Source organism: Perna viridis, chromosome 15 (genome assembly GCF_037379345.1).
Source record: "Perna viridis isolate PV_CMFRI_1.1 ecotype Kerala chromosome 15, ASM3737934v1, whole genome shotgun sequence".
NCBI classification, from domain to species: domain Eukaryota; kingdom Metazoa; phylum Mollusca; class Bivalvia; order Mytilida; family Mytilidae; genus Perna; species Perna viridis.
The window spans coordinates 17107734-17134742 of record NC_142459.1 but is presented as its reverse complement, the minus strand read 5'-3'; the positions used below and the strand labels follow the sequence as shown (position 1 = coordinate 17134742).

At 32.5% G+C, this 27009-nt stretch overlaps 2 protein-coding genes and 1 long non-coding RNA gene across 5 annotated transcripts in view; 2 read left to right on the top strand and 1 right to left on the bottom strand.

The window, feature by feature from the left end:
* The window catches only part of LOC148597203 (uncharacterized), a 35383-nt gene extending 18296 nt beyond the window's left edge, over positions 1 to 17087 (bottom strand). The window contains exons 1-10 of the mRNA XM_088564508.1: positions 16751 to 17087; positions 10620 to 10696; positions 7614 to 7749; positions 6860 to 6976; positions 6170 to 6226; positions 5175 to 5279; positions 3993 to 4185; positions 2702 to 2780; positions 947 to 1036; positions 168 to 312 (exon numbers count right to left, since the gene is read on the bottom strand). Coding sequence (XP_088420634.1) covers positions 168 to 312; positions 947 to 1036; positions 2702 to 2780; positions 3993 to 4185; positions 5175 to 5279; positions 6170 to 6226; positions 6860 to 6976; positions 7614 to 7749; positions 10620 to 10696; positions 16751 to 16825 — 1074 coding nt within the window. The 5' untranslated portion in view covers positions 16826 to 17087. The remainder of the gene's footprint in view (positions 1 to 167; positions 313 to 946; positions 1037 to 2701; positions 2781 to 3992; positions 4186 to 5174; positions 5280 to 6169; positions 6227 to 6859; positions 6977 to 7613; positions 7750 to 10619; positions 10697 to 16750) is intronic.
* LOC148597204 (uncharacterized) lies at positions 12981 to 15217 on the top strand. Of its 2 annotated transcripts, none has more exons than XR_015919241.1 (2): positions 12981 to 13291; positions 14663 to 15217. It is a non-coding gene; the product is annotated as an uncharacterized LOC148597204 (long non-coding RNA). The 2 variants fall into 2 exon arrangements; XR_015919242.1 differs by lacking the exon at positions 12981 to 13291 and adding an exon at positions 14292 to 14451.
* Positions 17088 to 17252: 165 nt separating the features above from the next.
* On the top strand, positions 17253 to 21912 carry LOC148597202 (guanosine-3',5'-bis(diphosphate) 3'-pyrophosphohydrolase MESH1-like). 2 transcript variants are annotated; one of them, XM_088563883.1, is made up of 4 exons: positions 17253 to 17411; positions 18853 to 18908; positions 19465 to 19546; positions 19875 to 21912. In XM_088563883.1, exons 1-4 carry the CDS (start codon positions 17291 to 17293, stop codon positions 20162 to 20164), a joined length of 549 nt encoding a protein of 182 aa, XP_088420009.1. In that variant the 5' UTR covers positions 17253 to 17290; the 3' UTR covers positions 20165 to 21912. The 2 variants fall into 2 exon arrangements, with proteins under 2 accessions (XP_088420009.1, XP_088420011.1); XM_088563885.1 differs by lacking the exon at positions 17253 to 17411 and adding an exon at positions 17453 to 18210.
* The last annotated feature ends 5097 nt before the right edge of the window (positions 21913 to 27009 follow it).

Here is a 27009-nt window from a genome sequence, read left to right as displayed (position 1 = left end):
AGTGTTAACAATGGTCATGTTATTAGCTTTTCTTTATGTTCGATGCTGCAATCTTTCTTTAAGATCACTCAACACTTAGAGGTATATGTATAATGGTAGAAAATAAAATCTGCACCATATATGTAAAACTGAAGGGAAAATATGTTTCAATACTAGATGTTACATACAGTATCTTCATCAAAGAACTTTTTAGGTTTCCTCTCCCTCTTGTGTTTGGAGTCTTCATCACTATCAGAAGCCTCTTTCTCAGCCTCAGCTTTCAGCCTCTCCTCATGGATTTTCCTGATCCTTTCTTCCTCTTCCTTTCTTGCTCTGAAATATCAATAAAACTAAAACCTGTGAACAGACTCACCACTTCTTTATACTTGACACTAAAGTGGCCAACTAAATTTACCTCCCCTTACAAGCATCTATTGTGAACTGACTCACAGAAAGATAACCTCTGCTTCAACTTGACTTCATACATGTAAACTTTACATCAGATTACATGTACTTTATCCTTGCAGAATCAATATGTTTACAATTCCATAAAAGGGGAAGCTAATCAAAATTAGTTTATTTTTAGAATTTAAAATTTTGAAATTACTGACAAGTTCATTAGTCACAAAGCTTTAAATCAAAATTAAAGTACCAACAAAAATGGAGCTATTAGAAAAGAAATGGATAACTTGAGACCACTGTATCAACAGTATGAAACATAAAATCTAAATTTACTACTTGAATATAAGAAATGAAAATTTTCTACTTGAATATAAGAAATGGAAATTTTCTACTTGAATATAAGAAATGGAAATTTACTACTTGAATATAAGAAATGGAAATTTTCTACTTGAACTTAACTGTAAAATCGAAAAAAAATTTCTAGCTCAATTGAACCAAATGTCACTGGCCATATCATGACTATCCAGACCCATTTCTATCTACTCTCCATTATTGTTCGACTAACCTTTCTTCTGCTTCCTTAATTTTTCTTTCTAGCTCTTTCCTTTTCTCAAGATCTTTCTTCTTCCAGCTGCTCATACCTTCATCAGAATCACTGAATTTTAGAAATAAAATGACTTAGTTGGAAATTTAGTACATATGCAGTCTTGCTTTCCCTAATAGTGCACCTGAACTTTTCTTCCTGTTTCATCATGTGCAATAACAGTAGTTCCTCAACTACACAAACTAATCTCTGTATTAAATTTTCAGCAGTAGATATTTATCACAGTATGACCTATAGTGACTTCTCTTGCTGTGTGTAATATCTCAAATATTGAAATCAGCTCACAGAAATCTTCAAAATATGAAATATTTTAGATTTCTCCCATAAAAATTCTTATTTATACATCTTTTTATATTCATCATGTTTTGCAGAGGACACTTACTCTACCGGTGCACCTGGCTAATGCTCCCAGTTTTTAGTGGAGTCCATATAGCTAATTTGCTTTTGTTACTTTGTATGTATGATTTTAGTTACTTTATATTCTTTGTTGTATATATCTGTTTACCATGTCTGGTCTTTGTCCCTGGATTACATTCTATTGATTACTCTTTGAAAAATTTGCTTTAATCTAGACAGTATTTTTGGGTTTTTTTCAAATTATTGGACTGCACTAACTAATGAGTATTTCATATTAGGGGGACCAGAATCCTGTGAACTTCATCCAACCTTTTATTCCTGCCAACCACTTACAGGGTTCATACACATTTTTTACCACAACATTCAAGAACTTTTTAAGGACTTTTAAGGACAATCTTCAAGATTTTCAAGGACCCTGATTATCAAATCATCAAGGCTTCTATGTGTATTTTTTTTGGCATGTTTTCTAACACATTAGACATTTGAAAGGTATATTACTTCTCAGCTTTCAAAGCACTTATAGTCTAAGGCAATATTTACTTTTCAAATAAATGGCCCATGTATCATTTAACACATAAATTCATGTTTCTGTTCTGTTTTTTGTTAACATTCACACCCTATCCTTACTTTTTTATTCCCTCATGGGTCATAATAAAGACAGAAAATATTCTGTCCCCGAAGTTCAAAAACAAATAATCAACATCGTTAATTCATTTTTATCATAAAACGAACAAACAAAAGTGATATTGTTCTCTATAAAAAAAATAAAACACGATTAGACTGCTTTTATTAACAAAATTATCATTCAAACCACGAATTATTTCTCGAGGACGACCACATAACCAAAACTGTACCACGTTTATAATAAAAATAGAATTAAATTACTACACGCCAGTTTCACGGAAACAGTACTATTTTCAGAATAGGGAAAATACATAAAATGCCGATATTATAATCTTTATATGTAATCAAAGTCTGATGTCTGATGGTCAGAAAATGTTCTTTTCTGCGATAAAACAGCACTTTTATATCAATTTGAAAGGATATCAGATTCTCAAGGACTTTTAAGGAACTCTTTTGAAATTTATGTACATTAAAGTCCTTAATTTTTGACTTTTCGTAATCAAGTACTTTAAGGGATTTTAAGCACCTGTGCGAACCCTGCACTTACAAAAAATAAATGGAAAACTATAAATAATGGAGGCACATTTCAAGCAAGAACATGGTCTGAGATTCTACACACAGACTTATAGGTCAAAAACTAAAAACCCTTCAAATGATTGCATTGGGCACAAAAAGAAAACTAATACCTGATGAATGAAACTCTTCCTCTGCACATCATGCATATTCTGTACCTACCTGTCACTTGACAAACTGCTGATATCACTGGCTGCCTTTGAAACAGATTTCTTTTTACTTCCTGTTGATGGTCTTGATGCTGTTAATTTAAAGAAATATTTAAATAAAACATTTAAAATACATGTCTCCCAATTTAGCGATCAAAGCCTCACTTACTCTGAAACTTATACATCAGATCAGAAAACTAGAGGCTCAAGAGAGCCTGAATCGCTCACCTGGTTAACCACTTCCTTACTTGAAAAACTTGAGGAATGAGACAGGCTAAGTTAAAATCAACTAAAATTATTCATAGCATTTTCATAACCTGAACCAGAATTTTGCTAAAGGCAACAATTTTAGAATTTTTTTTTCAAAAACCTGTCTTTATGACCCCTAAGTTCCATTTTTTTTGTACAGGCAGCCATATCTATTCACGGATTAAAAATCACAACAGTCATTTTGAGCACAATACACTAAAGAACTATTATGCTGATTTTCATTCAATGATCTTAAATGGTTTTAGAGAAGAAAATTTTCAAAGTTGTACATGTGGAAAAAAAAAAAAAAACAACAACAAAAATGTTTCAGGGGTCGTAACTCCTACATTAGTCAATGAATGGTTTTCAAAATTTCGGCATAGGTCCGTCTCATTATGCTGAACAATATTACCCATTCCAGAATTTGCTGAAGGCAACGGTTTTTGAGTTATTTGCAAAAAAACTGCCATCTGACCCCTATGTTCTATTATTAGTAACAGTGGCCATGTTTTTTCATGGATCAAAAATCCCCACGGTCATTTTGTGCAGAACACCATAAGGAACAATCATGCCAGATTTAGAACCTGTTAGTCCAGTAGTTTCAGAGGAGAAGATTTTTAAAAATTAGTCCACAACCACGACAACAATGGACGCCAAATGATGGCATGAGCTCACTTGGCCTTTGGCAAGGTGACCTAAGTAATGGAAAATGAAAAGTGGATACCTTAAATAAAGGCAAACACTGACGGAAATAATTACATCCCTCAAATTTTTTTTAGTTATTGCAGTATGTTAGGATAAATTATACAATGCAGACCTTATAAGGATTATTTTTTAAACCTCATTTTTGACCTTTTCAATTATACTTACCATATTTATTGGCTTGCAAGCTAGTGTTGTTGCTGCATCATATCATAACAGTGTAAGTATATTTAAATTTTAAACAAAGCTTTCAAAATTTTTAATATACTATAAAAAGGAAATTTCTTTTAAAATGTAACTTTTGTACAATTTATTTCTCTGTTGAGATCTTACCAGAACTCAATCAGCATTACCTTTACTCTTTGGCTTAGGAGAGGTTTTCTTCTTTTTCGGTTTTTCTTCTTTTCCTCCCTCAGATTTTGCTTCATCTGACTCCTGGCCACTTTCATCTGAATCGTGTAACTTCTTTTTACTTTTTGGAGTCTTTTTCCCTTTTGACAGAGCTTTTTTCTTGTTTTTCTTTGAAGATTCGTCAACTTCAAAGTCCTACAACATCAATCAAGATCAAACAATTTGATTTTATCAGAAATACAACTTTAGTGCTGAATTAAAATAGAAATTGAAATACAGGTACATTAATAGAGATGTTAGTATTTTTAGTAGCAGGAAAGAAAGAAAAAAGTAGCAGGTAGACTGATGAAACTTTTGCAAGAGTTCATCCATTTTTGAAAATAGAGTAGCCCCAACGAAAGATGAGCTAGTAGCAGTCCAATTTTGCTAGTTGACGGCTTCTATTGACATCGCTGTTTAATCTAAAAGACACAACAAAACACCACCAGTAATCTACTATATAAGGCCTAATTTTTTAACACTTCATATTTTTTTGTTTTAGCTTGTGAAACTAAAGGAAGTTCATCTACTTTTATCAAGATACTTAAATATTTCTATTTTTCTAAGTAAAAGAATCATATCTACTGAACAATACATACAGTACACATTTTAATTAACTTTATATGTAGCAGTGTAAAAATGGATTTGGTTTATTTGGCATCTTCACTCAAAAAAAGTGCTACAAAAAGAACAGACAGATAGATAAGACACTATAAATCCCTGTTAAGAGATCTTGACGAGGAACTTTTTTTGGCAAATTAAGAAAAGGTGTCAACGCCAAGGCTGGCTTCAGAAAAAAAAACTCTCTAAATAAAAGATTCCTCAAATACTGTTTTGTATCTAAGGAGGTAGACCTTGGGTAAGGGCCATAACTTGAAATCAGTGATGTGCTTTTATCATATTAAATTTCATAAATGCCTATCAACTTTCATTGGAAACGGAATAAAATCAATCCAAGCCACTTTGACGCTTACACAAGTTTAAAGAAAAATGCTTAAAACAAAGTTCCATTGATTTTAAATGTTATGTCACTTAGCCTAGATCTACCTCCTTAAGTTCTATGCTGATGTTTGTTACTTTTCACCCTATCCATTCTTTTTCTATCATAGATTTTAGGATAAAAAACTTAACATGTTTTCACTTACCTCATCGTCATCATCATCATTGTCTGGTGAATCTTCCTCTGATTCCTCTACCTCATCTTCTTCAGATGACTCCTCTTCTTTCTTCACTTTCTTTGCTGGCTTACCCTAGTTAACAGACATTGAAAGTTATTTTTTGCTTCTCATTTTATATGAAAATCATGAGGGTGACGAGGAATATGCTTTTTATATTTTCTTCATTGGTTTGGAGATATGGTGAAGTAAAATAAAGAAGACAAAATGAAATAAGTCATCATTGAAATCTTAAGACATCACCATCATAAAAAAATCCCAAGACTCTCATCGAACGTTTCTCAAAATAAGTGGCAGTGGGAGCATATTTTATTTTTTTTTATCAATTTAAGTGAAAAATGCAGTAAACTCATAACTTATAACCTAGTCAAACCTAATTGTGGGAGATCTTCTGCAATCCATCATAAAATTGCAGGAGATTTTGCTTGACAATATTATTGACATATTTTGTTACTTAAATTAAATAAAACAGAAGATTCAAATTTTTTTTTCAAAACCATAAATACATGAAATATACAAATGAATCAACAAAATGAATTATACATGTATTAACAGAAGTGACGCTTAGTATGGCATAAAATAGATTTTGCCCTATTCGAATGTTCAACTTTAAAAAAACTGACCTAAATTAGAGAAAAAATTTTTTTTTTTTTTTCAGGGAGGGTGAAAACATTGGATCAGGAGAGAATGAGAATCCAGGATATTTTTTATTTTGGTCTGATGCAAATAATTTTTATCACTTTTTAGTAAATTCTAATGATAATCATAAAACAAATAAATCAATCAACTGTACTTTGTCAACATGATTAGACATTTTTATCCATGAATCAAATATTGACTGGACTTGATTTTTCCTTTTCTTGAATTTAGAATTTCATAAGTTATGGTAAAAAGTAGTCAACATGATGAATTGAAAATCCAGTTTGAAAGTTGTGTATTTCCACTTCGTTCTGATAAATGCTTACCCCAGAGGTAGACTTTTTTCTTTTCTGTTGACCTTTAGATTTCTGGGTCTGTGGAGTCTTGACATTCAAACAAAAGAAAATGTAAGTAAGAATTAAAACAAAATATTTCTGCTATGAAAAAAAAGAAGACAAAATTTAAAGGATGCCTGCAGTCTTGGTTTTGGGATTTTCCCAACCACTTCATTTCAAAAACCTGAATCAAAAACATATGGACGTCTTATATCTTTATCATGTTTATATGTATCCTAATTAAATCACTAAATATTTGTCTTTTTGTGTTCACATATCTTTTTCCTGAAGTACTTTCGATGTTTGTGTCCAGATGTAGCTTTGACTGAGACTTCACTTCTCCACCTTTTGTGTTAACAATACTATTCCAACCAAGGTCATAACTCACTTGTAACTTATGTAATGGCACTTTTGTTTCGGGCTATAATGCACAGCAAAAATTTGTTTAGTGTCTTTTCTTCACAGTGTTTGTTTATACTTTGAATGATTTATTACACAACTTCCAGATCAGCTCAAAACTTGTATTTCAATTACTCAACAATCAAGATCTGGGTTCACTATCCGTAAAACCAAACATTTTCAGTTACATCCATTACAGCATTTTGAACCAAAAAAATTCAATAGTCCTAAAAGGATTCAGTTGAAACAGACAAGTTTTCCTGTATTTTAACAAGTTCCAACCTTTTTAGGTTTAGGCGTTTTCTTGGCAGCTTCTTCCTCTTCTTCCTCTAATGGTTCCTCCTGCTCTGACTCTTGTTGCTCCTCCTCCTGTTCAGCTTCATCTTCAGAACTGGGTTGCTGAAAAAAATGCAAAAAAAAAATATAAATCTATGTTGAAACGATTATTTTTTAAATACATTGCCAATAATTTTTTAGGGGTCAAAAACCAGTGGCATGCCACAAAATGTTAACTTGAACTGTAACTCATTGAAATATTACCACATTCGAATAATTAATCATATGTCAGCATTAAGCTGCAAGGAATAAACAGCTTGTTCTGAATCCTCTTTTCTAACACTGTGCCTCTTAATCCCAATTTTTAAGTGAACATGAAGTTGCTAGACATACCCCTGCTTGTACAGTAAGTTGATTTGGGAGAGCAAAATAAAGTCATTAACAAGGTATAACCAATCTACATGAAGCCACATACCAAATTTGAAATCAACCCATCTATTTGGAGCTGAGACAAGTGTGATGAAATGACTTTCACACATAGCGTAAAAACTAAATTATTTTTGTCCAAATTCAATATTATATCACATATTAATGTTTGAATAAATGACACAGCACATTTTTTCATTCTCAAAAAATTAAATCAGTATCGTCTGTATCGTAAGCGGCCTCACTTGTATTGTGTATCATACTGTCAGGCAAAATACAGCAATATACATGTATCATGGTATGGTATATTGTTGCACTCCTACTAGATACTTACTCCAGCTGAAAACTTGACATTTGGGTTATTCTCTATTTCCCATAATCCTTCATTGAATCCCTTTCTCTTCTGAGGTTTGGCATATTTATGCTTAAACTTTTCATATGGAAATATATCTTTAGTAGCTAAAAAGGCCCTGAAAATAGTCAAAAATGTATAATCCAATCTGATTTCTTCTGAAATGGACTGTTATTTGTCATTGTTTTTGTAAACGTGCATTCAATGTCCAGACAAAATGACAAATCAAATTTGTACATTGATCATTTCCAATTCTAAGTAAGGGCTATAACAGGAAAAAGTGTATGGGAGATTTGGATAGCACATTCTTTTATACATCCGGACCATAGAATTGAAATTAAATGTTCATAAGAAAGTATTACCATCAGTGTTCTAAATAGGATTTGAAAACTGAGGGGCACAGGGAAGAGGGCACTTTAACATGTGGCATGTTTTTTTTCAACAAAAAAGGGACATTGATTTTGTATGTTTGTGTTAAGTCAGTAATTTGTAATCTTACTGTTTACCTGCCAACTTTTGAAAATGAAGGTCGCATCATAATTTGCAAACTGAGTAAATTTGACTTCATGATTAATATATGCATGACGCTCTTATTGTATTAACAGACCTTTCTCAGATGACAAAGTGCTTTTCGAAATTTAACATATATAGAGATGTGATTAAGCTGAAAATGTATTACTATAGCCTTCAAACTCAGAAAATCAGTTTCGAAATGATCAGTTGTTGTGTGAACGAAATTTGTCACTGCCCTAGCAGTGAGTCAGCTAATGGAGGTGATAAGGGCAAGTGATTCTTTACATTTATGACATACTATGAGGTGAAATGTTGCATGAAATGTTACAAATATTCATTATTGCTCCTATTAATTAATAAAATCTTATGTAAATAAAAAAAAATATCATTTCCTATAACTATTGCAATTACAACTTATGGAAAATTTCCTTTACAGTTGAAGATACATGTATAGAAAATTTTTAAAAATATTGAAATTATAAGGGAGGTAACTGACATCTTGAATAAACAAACGTGCAGCATGCAGTTGTTTACACTGGTAGTTCTACAAAATTTAGACCTGTGAACTTGAAAATATTTGTAAAATTAGTTGTGCAGTAGAAATTAATTATTAACCAATGATTGGCTGTCCATAAAATTGTTATAGATCCAATCGGGATTCACTTTCAACTTGTCAATCATAATTGGATAACCTTGGTCAGCTGATTGATCACCGATAATTACCTGAGGGTTAACCACGACAGGATGGAGTTAATGAAGGTGACACTTCTTAATTGGCTTGGGGTAATTTATTAACATGAGTGGAAATCTTAAAGGGCCATTCAGATAATTGTAAATGGGCACGAAAGGTGTACTCAAGAGGGGCAGCGGGGCGCGGGCATGATAGGGATGAGGCGCTGCGCCCCTCCATTTTGCCATTGCTAGGTCACTGACCATGTATGTCTAGAAAAACCCCCATCCATACACTTTTTTGAAGATATTGTCCAACCCTCCACCCCCCAACATGCATTTTTACCTAGAATAGCCCTAACAAGAAGCACCAAGGAGCCTGAATTGTTCACTTGGTTAAATTTTTGCCTTTCAAAGGCAATAAGTCTAACAAGAAGTTGTCCAACAATTTTGACTCCATGAAGACTTTGGTAAGACTTTTCATGAGGATCATTTCATTATACTCGGCGTCACATAAATAATATACTGTTAAAATTTGAATAAAAATATTTTCTACGACTTTATTGACACCAACTGTCGTTTAAATTGTCTTAAATGACTTGCTCATTCGCTTAGCCAAACAGCTTCTCAAAAACAAGTCGCTTATTAGCTTAAATCATGCGTAACAAATCCTTACGGGAAAATCCCATACTAATATCCGCCATGTTGGTTTTTACAGGACGATTTGTTTACAAACGAAATTCGTAAGTTCCCGTCGAACTCCAGTGACAATCGTCTGCTTGATCAACTTCTCGGTATTGTACGTTGTTCGCGTAAAATAAATCTGAGATATCCGAATAACGCCGAAGTGCATTCTGGGTTCTTCAGCTTTTGGACAAACCAATTAAACGTAAACATCTCCTAGCAACCCGATCACTGTAAACATGGCTGACTTTTTACAATGTAAATATTGGCACCTAGAATTAAAATCTGACCGGAATTTAACGATTCAATGTTTAGGGAGAAGCCGTTTGGCTAAACGAATGAGCAAGTCATTTAAGACAATTTAAACGACGGTAGGTGTCAATAAAGTCGTAGAAAATATTTTTATTCAAATTTTAACAGTATGTTATTTATGTGACGCCGACTATAATCAAAAGCTTCTTTCTATCTATTATAGTTTTCAATATATTGACTGGAAACTGCAAAAAACGTAATTTTTTGCCTTTCATAGTCAATAACTCTTATATGGAGTCGTCTGACAACTTTGATCCCTGAAGACTTTCGTAGGCCTTATAATAAGTATCATTTCAGTAACTGAAAGTTTCATTCTATCTATCATAGCAGGGGTTGCTCTGGCTTCCAAAATTCTGTTGCCATAAAAATCGCCAGCTGCCATTTATGAAATGTTACCTGGCAAATTCGTTGTTTATTGTCAAAATAAAAATGAACAAGAAGCAAATGATAAACATTTTCTTGTTTCATGATGAATCTGTTGAAATATAATTTTATTTTAAAATATTAGTTCAGAAATGGTGTACTTTAAGTACTTGAAAAACTTCAATGGGAGGGAATATTCGAAAATGGAAAAGTTTTTGATAAATTTAGAAAAAATGAACAGATAGTTGAAGAAAGAAAACGAAAGGCAGAAGATAGTCAAATCCAAGAGAAAACAGATGATAGTACAGACAAATAAAAAACACAAAATCTGGCTTACTTGGCTAGCAAGATCAATATTCTACAAGCCAGAATGGCAAGTTGAGAATAAAAATGGTTTCTCACAGTGCTTATTGTCTAAAGGCTCTTGGTATTAGTTTTCAAACTTACGTTTCATGAGTTCCATAGAAAAAAATTGGAAATTTTCCTTTAGGTGCAGGTCTGCCTCCTTCAGGAATTTCATCAATCTGTAAAAACATGAGCATTATAAAACTCAAAGTAAAGCATCACCCTAATGTAAAATAATTTAAAAAGAACACTGTAAATGCCATTTTACTTTACTTCATTGCTGTATAAGAGAACGTTAAAATAAATTTGCATTCTTTCAACACAGCAGTAATTTAATATTATTTTCAAAAGATGAGTTGAACACTTTGTATCAAAATTTTAATATAAAAAAAATGAATAGCTTTAAGTAACCTCTCAGAATAAACAACCTCATGAGGCATTACCAAGGGTTGATTTAGGAGTCAGAAAGGAAAGGGGCCATAGGGCAAGTTACTGGCCCTTGTAAGTCTTTGATCTCTAAATTTCAGCAGGGAGTTGGAAAGGTCATGCGCCATGTGCAACTGGGGCTTCAGTGCCGAAAATGGTGCATTGGAGCATATTCAGCTGGAGCACAGTGTGTGCCATATCAAAATTGGGTCAAGATCAGCATTCCTCTTATACTAAAAATAGCATGTTTTAAATACCTAACCAATCAAATTTGAGAATCTAAGGTTGATTATTGGAACTTGCAACTAAAATAAACACTATAATTCCCTTGACCAATCTAATTGCATTGGTGCAAGATTTTTGGAATTCTTAATATAGCTTGGTCAATTCTTACTCGCACTTTTTTGCTTATTTTCACATGAATTTGGTGGTGTTACAGACATTTTGTTCCCAAAACAGAAATATTTTCTGTGATGTACAATGGCCTATGGTATTTTAAACCTCTATGACAGAAATTTTGATATTTCAATATTGATGTTCAATATCTCACAATTGGGGTTCAATAATTGATACCCATATCTATGTAAGTAATGACCAAAAGACCATGTACTTCACAAATATATACATGTATAACGTTGTTTTAAATCAGTCTCTTTTAAATAAAAAAAAAAATTCCATTTGATATATGCAAATAATATGTGTGATGAAATTGTTGATTGTAATTTTTTTTCGTGCCATGGATGCAAATAAACGTCAATAATCAAACAAAAATGACTTATCTTACAGCTCTTGCTTTTAGGTATTTAGTTGAAATAAAGGTCACCAATGGAAGAACCGAAAGTTCAATGGGGTGAAATATTTGAAGACATTTAAATGCAACTACCTAAATAGACAACAGACTCTCCCCTTCAAGAAAAAACTGCAAATCTGAATATCAAAAACAAAGGGGCAGATTCAGAGATATAGGTGAAAACACAGGTCCCACAAACCCTGTCACTGATCATGATATATCCAATGCCAATGACCAGAATTCCATCAAATACTCAGACCCTGAAAAATTGGACAACAGCAAGTTTGATGGTTGAAAATATGGTCCTGGCTTTACTATTCTGACAATAAAATGTATTGTAAATTATACACCAAGTATGACAAAATAATATCTGTATATGTACTTCTTTCAGAACATCATCTATATCATATTTTTCTCAAGCCTGAAAATTTATTCATTTCAGTATCTGGTAGAAAATCAAATGGCCCCTTGAAACATTCAAAGATGGGACCAATGTCCCATCATATAAAAATCCTTCCAAATCCCAGTTTCAGACAACAAGCAAAAAGAATTTAATATAGGATTCATTTGCTTGGAAGCAAAATTTCTGCAAGCCTCCCACTATTTTTACAAGCATGGCCCAGTGGGCTTTTAAAAGTGTGAGCCCATGAAGCATGTGAATGGGCCGAACCTTAAAGGGGAATGGTTGTTGCCCGAGTGTCTGATATTCATTCATTGGTGGAAGAGATATAATATTGCAAGTCAAATCGTTTTCTCCTGCTACATTCTGTCTTTCAATTCTGATGTCTTGTCAGATGTACATGTAGGGAGGTCGGTAGTGCGTTTATCGATATTCTTGCGAGAGCAAAATTCTCAATTTTGAGTCAACTTTAACACGTTAGAAAATGGTTAAAAATCCATTGCATGACAATAAAAAATATATGTAATTGAAGATGAGACATTTTTCTTTCTAAATATACAACTTTCATTGTTATTGGAGTTGATGGTCATTTGGTACAAACGTTTGAAGTGACAATACTTTGAGAAAAATGGCCACCTGAAAAACTATGTGTCAAAGATCATACCTATTTCAAAATTCATTCCGCAAGCTATTACTGGACCGATTTTCTTCATTTATGGCTTAAATTTTCGAAATATCTTCAATTTTGATAATCCGGTTGTCAGGCTAATTTTTTGGTTACAAAACATATTTTTTAGGTAATTTTAAGGAAAAACATGTTGAAAAAAAAAAGTTTTTGCTTACCCGGAATGCACTGACAGTCGGATTCCGAAAATTTAATCCTTTCTGCGTCCATCCGTAACCCTGGTTTCAGAAGAAAAACAATAATAGCTTGCGGAATCGATTGGATATTAGGGTGGTCAGGGCGTGGTTTTCACAAAAATTAAAGCGGGACCGGTTATCGTTCTTGCTAACCGGATGTTACTGATCCGCCATAGCTTCTGTTAAGATTTTCGAACACCCGTGGATAAATGCCTTTTACCGACTGTTTTCTGGACGGATTTTTGATTGGTGGTACAGACAACGATGGACCTAGGCCATGGAGGCCAATCACTTACGGTAAGTACCTAAATTATGTCTAATATAAGCCTAATCGCCCTGTTTCCGTAAGGTCAAATTCTAGAATGACCTTTTATCATCTGCAAGCTTAAAAACTATATTCACCTTCTTGGAAGGTCTGATTTTCGTTTGATTCTGCATGAGCTGATTTAAAAAATATTACTCTCATTTAGCATTAGTTGGAATATGTTTCCATAACATTTTTATTAAACGATGAATATGTAATGAGGTAAATTCTCCCAACGTTTGATTGCAATCCATTCAAAATCTTTCGGACTTTATCGACTTTCCTATATTATCGGAAGTCTCTGTATTTTACCTTGCTTTTTTTTCTATTGGTTTGGAGAATTTGCACATATTGCATTTAATTTCCTTGATAATTCAATTTTAATTTATATGTAGTGCCCAATTTATATGAAACTCACATGTTTAAGCATAAACCTTCTTTATATTTATTTTAACTGTTTTATTTATTCAAAATTATCATATGTAAAAAAAAAATCAACCTTAAATTGCTTCTTCAAATGATACACAACTTTTTTTTTCTGGTTTTCATTTTATCAGTTAATATATATTAATTATGACTTTTATTAGAACAATTATCGTGTAGCCCTGCTTGTACTTTACTTGATAAATAGAACTTATTTGATGAGATTTATATATGTGGCAATTGCATATTTTACATATGACCTGCATCTTCTTAAGTTTACTTTATATATTCATATTGTACAATTTTTAACAGCTAACTTACATATTCATTTTTAGAGGATTGTAGATGCTCTACTTATTTAATATTCATATACATGTACAATTGCTTGGAAAAGGTTTAAAATCCTAGTAATATACATTATTTATCATTAAATTTTAATTAATTATGGTTTAATATTTTTTTGGCCTTTTTAGGATCACATTGATTGACTCATAATACCAATCTTTTGTTGTATGTATATGAAACTTACTTGTACTATGTTTTTTCTTCTAATTATTGATTTATTTCAGAAGAAAGTATTAGTAAACTGGCTGCCTAAATATTTATTTTATTTTGTCATATAAAAAGTAAACACTGATGTAAATTTTATTATGATTTAGTTTTATTTTCTGTTTGTTTTTCATGATTTTAGTTTCATTTTTTTGAGTTCTGGAGATGTTTCGAATTCATGGTAAGTTAGTTTTTATACTTTGATTTAGTTTAGTAGCTTTATTTATTTTAATAATAAAACTTTTGAGTCTTTTAATTATGGTAACAAATAAGCATTTACATTTGAATCATATATTACTTACAAGAACAGTCGATTAGTTTTGTGTTTAGACTCTGCTTTAAAACTGCCTCACAGTACATATTCATTGAATTCCACTACTTGTTTATTTCAGATGGCCTGAGCAGCATAGTGGGCTATGCTATGAGACGAATATGGGCCGAGTCTGAGGTAGGACCATGTGGGGTACAGTAAGTAGAGTAGTTCCAGACACACCTGAACCCGATAACCTGATTGGTAACAGAGTTCAACACTTGATAGAAGAACCAGACAGATCACGCAGCGAAATTATTCATATTAAGTTAATTAACATAACATTAATATAACCTTATAAAACAATCTTCTTGTTTTGAAATGAAGATAATTATTGTGGAAAAGGAAGTTTGGTGTTTTTAACTCCTCGCCACATCTTTTGTCAACCGCTTTGTGAGCAACCAACATCAAATAAAGTTTTACATTTTTTCAGATTGTTAGCAAACCAGATTATGATTTAATAGAAAGTAAACTAACTGTAAGTAAATTGATAAGGTAAATGATGTTAATAGGTGTAATGTCCTTATGTACATAATCTCTTTTGTAGATTTGGCAGACATAGTAGATCCTGGTGAAGAAACCCTCCTGGCCTGAAATGGAAACTTCAAAAAGTTCATTAAACTTAATCAAATGATGATATTTTGTTTATTATCATTTAATGTACATAATAGTACACATGAGGAAACAGCTAGGGCTTCAAAGTTCCATAGTGAAATGATGCACATTGGTTCAAGTCAATGTATTCATAAAAATTTTCTCAATTTTTTGGGAAAACAGCATTTGTTTTTGAAATTTTATTCAATTTTAACATAATAATGAGATTATTATTATGTTAAAAGACCCTATTTAAACAAGAAAACATTACAAGACTACATTAGGAATCTTAGAATTGACCAGACCTTGATATAATATTATTTTGCCACTTTTTGCGGCAAAAATGTATGTTTATTTTGATTATCGTCTGGCTTCATTTAAGGTATAGGCCTAACAAATTTTCATCCACATTAAACATTTTATAGCAAAATAAGATGAAAGTATCTTCATGTGATAGCTTAGATTCTAAGCTTTAAAATGGTACCACATAAGTATATGGTAGGTTGATATTTTGATCAATATAAGCATAAATATGCGGTTTTTTTTTTAAATCTGAAGTTTTCAAAAATGTTCGATTTACCCCCATTTTTCAACATTTGCTTGTTGGTTTTTAAATATAATTCAATTATTTCTTGATAAAAATGTGTTTTTACATATTTAATCACAATAACAATAACTGTCATGTGCTAAAAACTGCTTTTAAATTCAAAATGTCTTTTTTTGTCTGACCTTTCGCCATTTTTTCCACTGAAAATAGCTCTAAAATTTACCCTAAAATGTAAATTTTCGACCTCAAAAAATTTTTTTGAGCTGAAAAACATGATTTTTCAAGTCAAGCAACTTAATTGCCACACAAAACAAGTGACAGAAAAAATTAAATATTTTTTTTGAATTCTTAGTAAGCAAAAATGTATTTTTTGGTTGAAAAAACGCATTTAAAAAAAAGGGGGTCTGCCGCAGTGTTTCTGATTCCAATGAAAAACAAATCAGAGGTTTTGACATAATATTAGTTTATTTATTTCTGTTTAATGGATTACTCTTGAAAGAACAGCAAAGTATCAGATTTCTACTACCTTCCAATTTCCAAATATGAATATCCAAAAATGGCACTTTAATTCACGATGCTGTTGACACATAGCAAAAAAAAAACTAAGTCCAAAGTGTTTTTTTGCCAATTTTAAAAAAGTGTAATTTTCTTTGTATCTAAGATACAAGTTTCCTGAATGGCTTAAATCAAAGTACGAAATGGCTTTATTTAAATGATTAAGACACAGTGTATGAATTTCTTTACCTGTTTGACTTATGTGGGCCACAGAAGTGCCCAAAATGTGACATTTTTGCCTTCGCAAGAAAAATGACCAAAATTTTGAACTTTAAATTGTAATAACTTTTGAACCCCTTGACCGATTTTAAAAATGTTTGCACCAGTAAGTTACATTTCTTGGGCTCTTTCAAACTAATATAAACTTGTACATTTTCTATATACTTCATATTTTGACTGACCTCCCTAGTACATGTACAATATATAAGATGCAACAATCAACTCAATGTTTTCCTTTAGTTGAAAAACACATACCCTTGCTGGCCAATGAGGGTATCCCTTCATCTTGGCAAATATTTTGTCGAAAGGTTTATACATCGGGTTTGCCATATTTCAACTAAACGTGTTCGATAGAACAATGTAAATGGCGACAGTTCCAGGACGAGAACTTTGACGACTTGGTATGTCTTCTAGAATAAAGGACCGTCCGACAAAAGAGTTTCGTGTGAAAAATGCATGTTTATGCACATAAAGACTAAACAATGCAAGATCGTCGTGTCCTCATTTCCACAGAATAGATAAATTTCCTTCCTCTAATTTTTGTCTGTGTAGGCTGCCATATTAGAATTAAGTGTCGCAGAATCTCGCGAGTGTAGATTTTTGGCGGGAAGTTACTTTTACGACACACTTTTGAAAATGTTTGAACTTCGTTAAAATTAAATAATGAGTGCAAAAGAACACAAGTACGTTGATTAACAGTTTAAGCTCATAAAAAATAATATGCTTACATACTATGACTAAATTACAATGCATGAGAATTGTCAATTTACGTCATTGTCGAACCCCAAAACGAAAATGGCTTCCGGTGAATTAATAACATCTGAAATTATTAGATGTTCCAATTTTGCAGCTGTTAAACACAAAGATCAAAGACGAAAGGATGTCGAAAAAACCCCATATATCAATCACCCAATAGGTCATATGCTTTACTAAATAAAATAGTTATTTATCAACTTTGTACTCGGTCCAGTCAGATCAGCTTTACAAATTACAGAAATCATACATGGAATTGCGATTGGGATTAGTGTTAAGAGGGGACATAGTCAGAGATTGCACTGACGTCAAACGACCAAACAAATGAGCCGATGGATGTCAGAGCAATCTCGGACTAAAGGGGGCCATGTGTAATTTATCACACTGTAGTTGTAAATGCCCCATTATTAAATTCTGATTGTGACTTGTGTACTGTTATGTGATGTCAAACTTAATCCTACTGGGCCAAGAGGCAAGACACATGGAAATCTATGCTAGTAAAATATCGTGTTCATCATAGAGGGATCCAAGAAGTACCTCTGTGTGATTGATTTTTTATTATATAAATAATATGGGGTAGGCATAGGCTAAATCAACAAGCACTGTGAACTTTACTATACATGTACCATCTGTGTGAGATCGTAAAAATAATAAAGGCCATTACAAATTAAAGGGGGGGCGACCCGGATGAAAATGTTTTCGCAAGTGCAATATTTTTGTTTATATCTAAGCAGCAAGCAAAATCAATATTTCTATTAGAAAATCTGCCATGTTAATTATGAGGGAATTCCAATCCCATACCCCCTTTTCCCTCACTCTCAAAATGGTTGATAACTTTATAGCACTTTGCAATACTTTACATATTTGATCCCTAAAGAGCATCTTAAGCAACATCCTTTTCAGTTTTGGTCCGTCGGATCAATTTGTACTGATGCCGGAAATTTTACAGTTCTCCATGGATGGTGAGAATATTTTACACATATCATTTGACATAAACAAAATTCAGACGATAGCTGCAAATTCCAAACAAGAAAATGATTGCCTTTCCTATCTTTGAAAAGCTATGCTTCGATTTGGATAATATAATTGAAGTTATATTTTTTTCCAAGGCGGGTTAGGTTCCTGACACTGCGACAGTAAAATTTGCCTTTCTCTTTTTATGGAATGAGAGGATGAGAATATAAAGGATATTGATTTAATATTATTAAACTCAATCAGACTAGGTGTCAAAAGGAATGAAATTATAAATGTTGAATCTTAAATATTTAATAAACTGTAGGAGATGGAATGTAAAGATACAATGAGTGTGGAATCATTAGAGGAAATACTCATTACAGCAACATAAAGTCTATACAAATGGCTTGATAATTTCCATATCACATTTTTGTCTAAACTCAAGCAACCCCATATGCATATACATAACAGTTCATTTGTATACAGTCTTGCATGTATATACATTTGTATATATACATGTATGTATAATTAAGCCTATTTTCATATTGATTCTGTCTAACTTGCCTTTAAAAGTCTGTTTAATTTTTGTTTATTTGTCACTTATTATTTTTAAAATTTTGTTTAATATTCTTTCTTTTTTTCATACACAGGGGTTGCTTACATCTTGACAAATGAAGGAAAAGTTACAGATCTTAGTGTCATTCAGGTAATTGTGGTTGCAACCAATTCAAAGATTCATAAAGGGGGATTCCAGGCTTTTTATAGCTCTGTATTGCCAAAATTTTGCACTAAGTTAACAAAATTTTCAAAAGAAAGTGTACTTGTGCAAACATAGTGTCTGCAATTTTAATTCTTTGAATCAGTTCTTCACTTAACTTCTAATATCAAAAGGGAAAACATATAATTTACTTTTTCTACTTGTAGTAATGTGGTTTTTGTTAACATTGGTTTGTGCATCATTAAACATACTTTATTAGCAAGGAAGAACACACTGTTCTTTTTCTGCTATAGTCTATTTTAAGGATTTGTGTTTTCAATTTCTATTTGAAACAGGGTTGTCCTTCTTTTAGCCTGATCTTAGTATTTCTCATTTCCTATAATATTTGGGAAAATTTTTTCCGCTTTTTAGTGGAATTGTTATTTCAAATCCCGATTTTACCTTAAGATTCTTTTTTTTTACTGTATATTTTCTTCTGATTTTGCCAATTTCTGCTTTGTTTGTTGCCCCTGCAATACTAAACTTTATCTTTATTTTTAAACAGGCAGCTTTGTTACATGATACAGTTGAAGACACCAACACCACAATTGAGGAAATCAAAGAAAATTTTGGAGATGAGGTTGCTGGTAAGAAGGAGTGAACGAGTGTCTCAATTCAATTTTTTTCTACTTACAAGTCATAAATTAACAGATTGGTTTGTCATTATCAATTTTATCAAATTCCACTAGCCTTGGCTGTCAAGCATGTGGCTAAATCGAAAGACTAATTCATTATAGTGATTCATGATCAAAAGTAATATGAAACATGTTTTCAGTAATGAAAAGTTTGTATTTATTTAACTATTCTTTATACTCACATTAAAAAACTTAAGTGTTCTTTCAAAGATACAGAAAAGCTGGCTGCAAAAACACTGCAATTCACATCTTGCTGAATTGATTTTAACATTTATTTTAGGTCTAGTTGCCGAAGTTACAGATGACAAAAGACTACCAAAAATGGAAAGAAAAAGACTTCAAATAGAACATGCTCCGCATGCAAGCCATAAGGCCAAGCTGGTAAAGCTGGCTGACAAACTTTACAATCTCAGGGATCTTAAACGATGTACACCTCAAGGATGGACAGCAGAAAGGGTTCAAGAATATTTCATCTTTGCATTCAATGTTGTAAAAGGTCTTCGAGGGACAAATGAAACTGTGGAAAAAGAATTAGATACATTGTTCAAAGAAAGAGATATTTTATGCTGAGTGCATTGCGTGTTTAAATTCAAAAAGCGGATATAGCTTTAACAAAGGTTTGAGTAAATTAGGTCCTTCAAAGTTAATTTTGTAGTCATTTTTTTCATGAAAACCAATGAGGGAATTAGAGATTTTTTATTGGCCCAAATAAGTGATTAAGGGCTTTTTATTTTGTTTTTAGACAGGACAAATTTGAGGTGGTACCTTTTTATTTTATTAGATTGGCTTGGCAATAAAATGAGTACCACTATTAAATGTAACACATTTAGAAAAGAAGAGGTCGGGCCTTAGAACATTGTAACTATCATTGTGATACCATATGACCACTTTTGATCACTAAATTGTTGTTAAGTGTAAAATGTTCTCTGACTGAGCTGAATGTGAACTTTGTAAGAAATAGTCAGTGGGTGAATCATTTTGGAAAAAAAAACACACAAGCTATTCCATGAAATCTTATTGAAAATGTTATCTAAACTGTAGAAATTTATTTCTTTTTAGGTGTCAATCAATGGAAGTATAATATATGAAATGCATTGTAATTTCATTATCAAAGGGAGATAACTCACTTTCCCCACCATTCTATTTTAACTTAGAAATCCCTTGTTTGCATCCTCTGACACAATTAAGATCTACAACTGTCAATTTACTTTCAATAGACCATAAACCCTCAGCCAACATTGTCATGTGATCTGAACATGATTCATAATTTTTCAATTTTGCCTGATTCTTAGAGATTATAGTACTTAACTATTTGGATTGAATTTGAAGATGTTTTAGTTTAACTTTAAGAAGTTCATTTTGACATCCAGGGTGTCAAGGGGGTGTACTCTAGTGACTTCCAATATTTACTATTTATCCAAACAAACTTTTTTGAGCATTAAAGAGGGAGGGAGCACTAGCTTCCCCCAACCCTGCCCCCTTGGATTTCCCTGCAATTTCCCTTTTTGATATCCCCATTCATTAGTACAAAAATGTATTTTGGTATTTTAATTTTTGTAAAAGTATTTTCTCCAAGGGGGCAGGGGTGGGGGAGCTAGTGCTCCCTTCCTCTTTAATGCTCAAAAAGTTTGTTAGGATGTATAGTAAATATATCCTAACAAACTTTCCAAGTCCTTGAAGTTAAAATGGAGCCACAAGTACATTTATGTATACATGTATATATAAAGTTGTTTTATTGGTCTGTATTGACTTCGGGATGTTCTTGATGGCAGGATAACATTCTTTACAAAAAACCTATAATCCAAAGAGAGCATGATTTTAGAAGTGCTGGTGGGCCTTAAAAATTCTACATACAGGCCAGTAAATTTCTTTTTGAAAAATTCTCAAAAGATGGTTTTAGCCTGTGGATCAAAAATTTAACTGTAAAGACTGGGACAATCCTGGACTTACAATTTAAACCATTTTGGAGAAAATATTTTTACAAAAATACCAAAATTCATTTTTGTACTAATGAATGGGGATATCAAAAAGGGAAATTGCAGGGAGATCCAAGGGGGCAGGGATGGGGGAGCTAGTGCTCCCTTCCGCTTTAATGCTCAAAAATTTCGTTAGGATATATAGTAAATATTGAAAGTCACTATAGTACACCCCCCCCTTTTTCAGCATTTCTGGATCTGCAGCTGAATTTTTTTTTATATCAGTATAGACAATGTTTTTATACTATGATGAATTGTATTGTTTATCATATTTTTTTATATCTGTGATATTTTCTTCTTTTTTCATAGATGAAATTAACAAATAAAATTGAGTAAAACAAATATGATATATGTTGTATGCCCATTCATCATAATTGTCAAGAAATCTTGAATTATCACTGTACCCGTTAAGCTTTGAACAATTCATGTGGGCGATTCTCCCCAATTGACAATGTCTCATGTGTTAGATTTTTACAAAAAGCTAATTTTTTATGTAAAGATTCAGTTATTTGTTATTTTGCACAGAAAATATAGTCATTTTAACCGAAAACCTCCCACAAATATTACATTTTTATGTGGGAGATTCTTAATTTGTCATTGATTTTCTTGGAGGCTCCCTCTGATATGGGAGGGTTAACAGGTATATATATATATATATATGACCAAGTCTGTGAAAAGAAAATCACTATTATACTTTCTAAACTTACTTAATATTATATCATATAGCACCTTCAGGAGGTAGACCTAGTGTAAGGGAAATAACTCATAAAGTTGGGGATATGTCTGTATCATATTCAATTTCACCAAGCTTTCAAGCTTTCGTTTGAAGCAGAATAAAATTAATCCAAGTTAATTAGATGCTTACATCAGATTGATGTAAAATGCTGAATACAAATGTTCCAATGATTTTTAAAAGTTGTTTCCCTTACCCTAGGTTTACCTCCTTAAGTTCCTAGTTACAGTCTTGATCTGCATTTTCATTCAAAGGAGTGGTTTTGAAATAACAAGGAAAGACAGGATAGGATGAGAACGTTTTTTTTATTTGGCATATTTCATAAATTTAAAGAGCTTTTTACAGAATAAAATATAACATTAAAACAACTTACTATATGAGGCATGCACACAATGATAAAAGACATACAACTTGGATGTAATCTACTAAAACATGTGGCAAGCAGAAGCTCATGCAAAAATGACTTGCATAACATAAAGTAAAAATATACAAGAACACATTATATGCATAAGATCTCAAAATTGGAAAATTAACCCAAAGGCAGAAAGCAGAAGAAAATTACATGTATTTGCATGCTGTACAATGACATACCGACCCATTCCATGACTATAAGCTCTTAAATTGAAGAAGCTGTTTACAGTCCTGAAATGGCCCCAAAGTCTGTTCAACAATGAAGCAGCTGCAAGCTTCTATTGCCATTTTTCTTATCTTCTAATTTGTAGTGAAGGCAGCTTAGCTTTTTTTAGCAGCAGTTCATTAGATGGCCCAATTAGCTATTGCCATCACTTGGCGTCCGTCGTCGTCGTTAACAATTTTTCAAAAATCTTCTCCTCTGAAACTACTGAATGGATTTGGATGATTGTTCTTTAGAGTATCCTGCACAGAATCACCGTTTGGATTTTTGATGGGCGAAAAAACATGGCTGCCGTTACTAAAAATAGAACATATGGGTCAGACAGCAGATTTTTGCATATATCTCTAAAACTGTTAGGTTTAACAAAATTCTGACATGATTAAAATTATTCAGCAAGATGAGATCTATCTATGGTCAATTAGTTTTGGTGAAAGTCTGTTGACCCATGTTGGAGTTATTGCCAATTTTGGACGTTTTTTGCTGTTTTTGCCGTTTTTAATTTTAAAAAAAGGTTCTCAGAAACTACTATACAAAATTTTGTTTTCAGGTTATCCTCAATATAAAATTACAGTTTGGATTTTGGATTGGTTAAAAAACATGACTGCGGTTACTAAAAAAGGAAAACATAAGGGTCAGACATCAATTTTTTCTTCAAATATCTTCAAAACCGTTAGGTTTAACCAAATTCTGACTTAGATAAAAGTATTTACCATGATGAGATCTATCTGTGGCCAAAATTTGGTGAAAATCTGTAGACCCATGTTGGAGTTATTGCCTTTTTTAGACGCTTTCAGCATCTTTCAATATCTTGAAAACTATAATAGAATAATTTTTTCAGTTGATGAAATAATCCTTATGATAAGTCTTACCAAAGTCCTCATGGAGTCAAAATAGTTGAACAACTCCTTGTTAGAATTATAGAATTAATTGAAAGGCAAAAATTTAACCAGGTGAGCGATCCAGGTTCCTGTGAGCCTCTTGCTATTTTTTTTCATAGAATTATGATTATACGGTTTTGAAATTTTGGGCTTCATTTACATAAAGGGAAAACTTTTTTCAGTATTCGAACTGTTAAAAAGAGCTTGTGTCCATTTTGTGTAACTTTGGAAATTGTTCATTTCCCTTAATGTTAGTTCCTTTCAATTTTTATTATAAATTTCCAATTTACGGGTTTTCGAGTTATGAGACTATTTAAAAAAGTAGGTTTTCTGTTTCTTTAATATAATTCTAAAACGCCTGTACCGACTTCGATTAGTTGATATTTCGGGCCATGTATTTATTGTAGTTCCCTTTCGATTGATATCGTTAACCATTCCCTCCAGAAGCAAAATTTGAGGTACATTGTATAAAGCATTTTCTGTCAGTCTGGCTGTCTGCCCATATATGCATGATGTTTAATAAATCTTATTGCAACTATTCAAGTCAGAGCTGTACCATGCTGGTTTGAAGTATGTGTCAATATTGGCACTCTGCAGTCGTATCACGCTGCACTAGCACAACATTATGCTCCCATCCCAAAGTGAGCGGTGCATACAGTTTTACCTTTGTCCATCCTTCGACGACCAGGTTTCCAGACTATTATCTAAACGGTTTAAGATATTGAATTGATTATTTTGAATGTTGGCGTATATTAATGAGGAACAGATCGAGTTTGCGTTTTGTTCTAGTTTCTTGTTTTTCGATGGAGTTGTGTCAAATTATATTTGAAAAGACCAGTTTTCTGACTTTGTTAGCTCACCACGCCCGAAGACCACGTGAGCTATTGCCGTCACTTGGCATCCGTCTTCCTCTGTCTTCGTTAACTTTGATATAAAATCTTCTGCTCGGAAACCACGCAGTGAACTATTTCCAAATTGTGTCACCAGCATACGTAGGGTATCTACTTTGAAAATTGAGAAAATTTAGACAAAGCTTAAAACGTTGTTGCTTTTTTTCAGGCCACATAGGTAAAGCCTTCAATTTCTACATATATCTTTAAAAAAACTGTAAAAGATTCAGAAAAATAAATGTGACCCACCTACTTCAACTTGGAGAGGTCTACAATTTGTCGTCTGTAACTTATTGGAAAAATGTTGATGGACGACTCCTTTTTATTAGAGTCATTGCCCTTGAAAGGCGGAAAATGTTTTTTTTTTCTTTTTGGCAATTTTGCAATATCTTGAAATATATAATAGATAAAAAAAATCATTGACAAAATGATCTTTACTGTATGGCCTACAAAAGTCTCCATTAGGTTGAAGTTGTAATATGACTCCTTTTGAGAGTTATTGCCCTTAAAAGGCAAAAATAATGGATTTTTGCACAGTTTCAGCCAATATTATGTTTCAATTAATGAAATGTTCTTGATAATTAAGCCCACAAAAGTCTCCATGACTGGAAGTTGTACATTAAGGATAATTCCTCGTTATAGTTATTGCCCTTAAAAATCGAGAAAAAAAATCTGGGAGCCTCTAGTTTCTAAAACCTTGAGATATCAAACGTGTTTGTATATATTTTATGGATGTTCAAACATGTAATAGATTATTGTTGAGTTCTTCATTGTACTAAGTGCATGATTCATGTAACATATACAATCCGAATACTACATTCGATGCTATATTTTTCTCTTTCGTCTACCCGCAATTGACTTTTTATTAGCACTTTCGGCGGGTGTTTCTAGAAAAACAGAGGACGCTTACCCTGCTGTCGCACCTAGTCCATACTCCCAGTTTTTAGTGGAGTCCTTGTTGCTCATTTACTTTTACTTTGTATGTATTATTTTAGTTACTTTGTGTTCTTTGTTGTGATTGTCTGTCTTCCATGTCTGGCCTTTGTCCCTGGATTACATTATTTTGATTTCGGCCAGAATCTTGGTTCCCTTGATTACTCTTTGATGGATTTCCTAAATTTGGCTCTACTGTGGGCGGGGCATTCGTGTCGTGCCAACACATATATTTTGTCAGTATATCGGTTTAAGAATCGACAAAATAGGCCTCGGGGTTGTCACATCCAAATATGTCCTCTTAGGAAGTCTCTTTGTTTACCATGTGGTTTGTGCCGAGTTTTTTGGACCGGACTATTTACAGGAGAGTTTTTATAATTTAATAACTTAAATACTATAAATTGGATAAAAACCGTCGAATTCACCTTATAGTGGTTCCGGACATGGTCTGACTGCAATTAATTCAAGTTCTACAAATCCCGCGAACCCTGCACAAATAAAAGCTGGAAAATCCAGATATGTATTGCATTCAGTAATAAAAGGAAAAGCCAGGAAGTCAATGTGTAACAAAACGCAAACATTTCTCAAATATGATACGACTTTAATTATGTTCAGATTATAATAAATGATGTTTATTTTTAAGAAAATATGTCACTTAGTCAGAGGAACCACCCTGACATGCTAACCACAAACAAAGTGAAATCCGGGTGTTTCAAAATATTTTGATTCAGATCCAGTGTTTTTTTGATAAGATTGAATAAATAAGAGTCCTATATCACCCGGCTGTCGGAGTCGAATTGTTTGATCTAGTATCTATTTACGTAATTAATGAGATGTTTCCGAGCACCGATCGTTCGCCATGTTGACATTTATGTAAGATGAAGAAAAAGAAAAAAGTTTTATAAAAAAAACATTGATTACATGCAGTTTGTATCAAATTACTAGCTCTATAAGATAAAACCACACATTTTATGTTTATGTTTCATGTTTTCGTCGGATATCTTCGTTTAATTTTTGTTTATAGTCAAAATGCGAGAAGAACATTTTACGCATGTCCCTCTTTTCGATATATTTTTTTATTAATTATGTAAAGCGGGAAACATTAAAATATGTCATGAAATCAAACATTGTATCGTTGTTGTTTTTGAGTTATCATATGACTTTTGCGGGACAGAAGTAAGAAAAGAAGAGCTTGTACATGTCCTTAAGGCCTCTCAAAACAAGTATAGAAAACCGTAGTGTGACAATTTAATATTTGGAGAGTGTCCAAGTTCAGGATTTGAACCAATGTTTTTGTCAGAAAATTGTGTTGATTGTGTTTAAAATTCGGGGAAAATTGAGCAAATGAATCTGAATGAATTTCTGGATCTG

Excerpts from the sequence above, each read along its gene's own strand:
- LOC148597202 (XM_088563883.1), top strand. The coding sequence starts at position 17,291 with ATGGCTTCCGGTGAATTAATAACATCTGAAATTATTAGATGTTCCAAT. Across the intron at positions 17,412-18,852 it reads ATATATCAATCACCCAATAG|GGGTTGCTTACATCTTGACA; the intron begins GTCATATGCTTT and ends TTTCATACACAG. Across the intron at positions 19,547-19,874 it reads TTTTGGAGATGAGGTTGCTG|GTCTAGTTGCCGAAGTTACA; the intron begins GTAAGAAGGAGT and ends CATTTATTTTAG.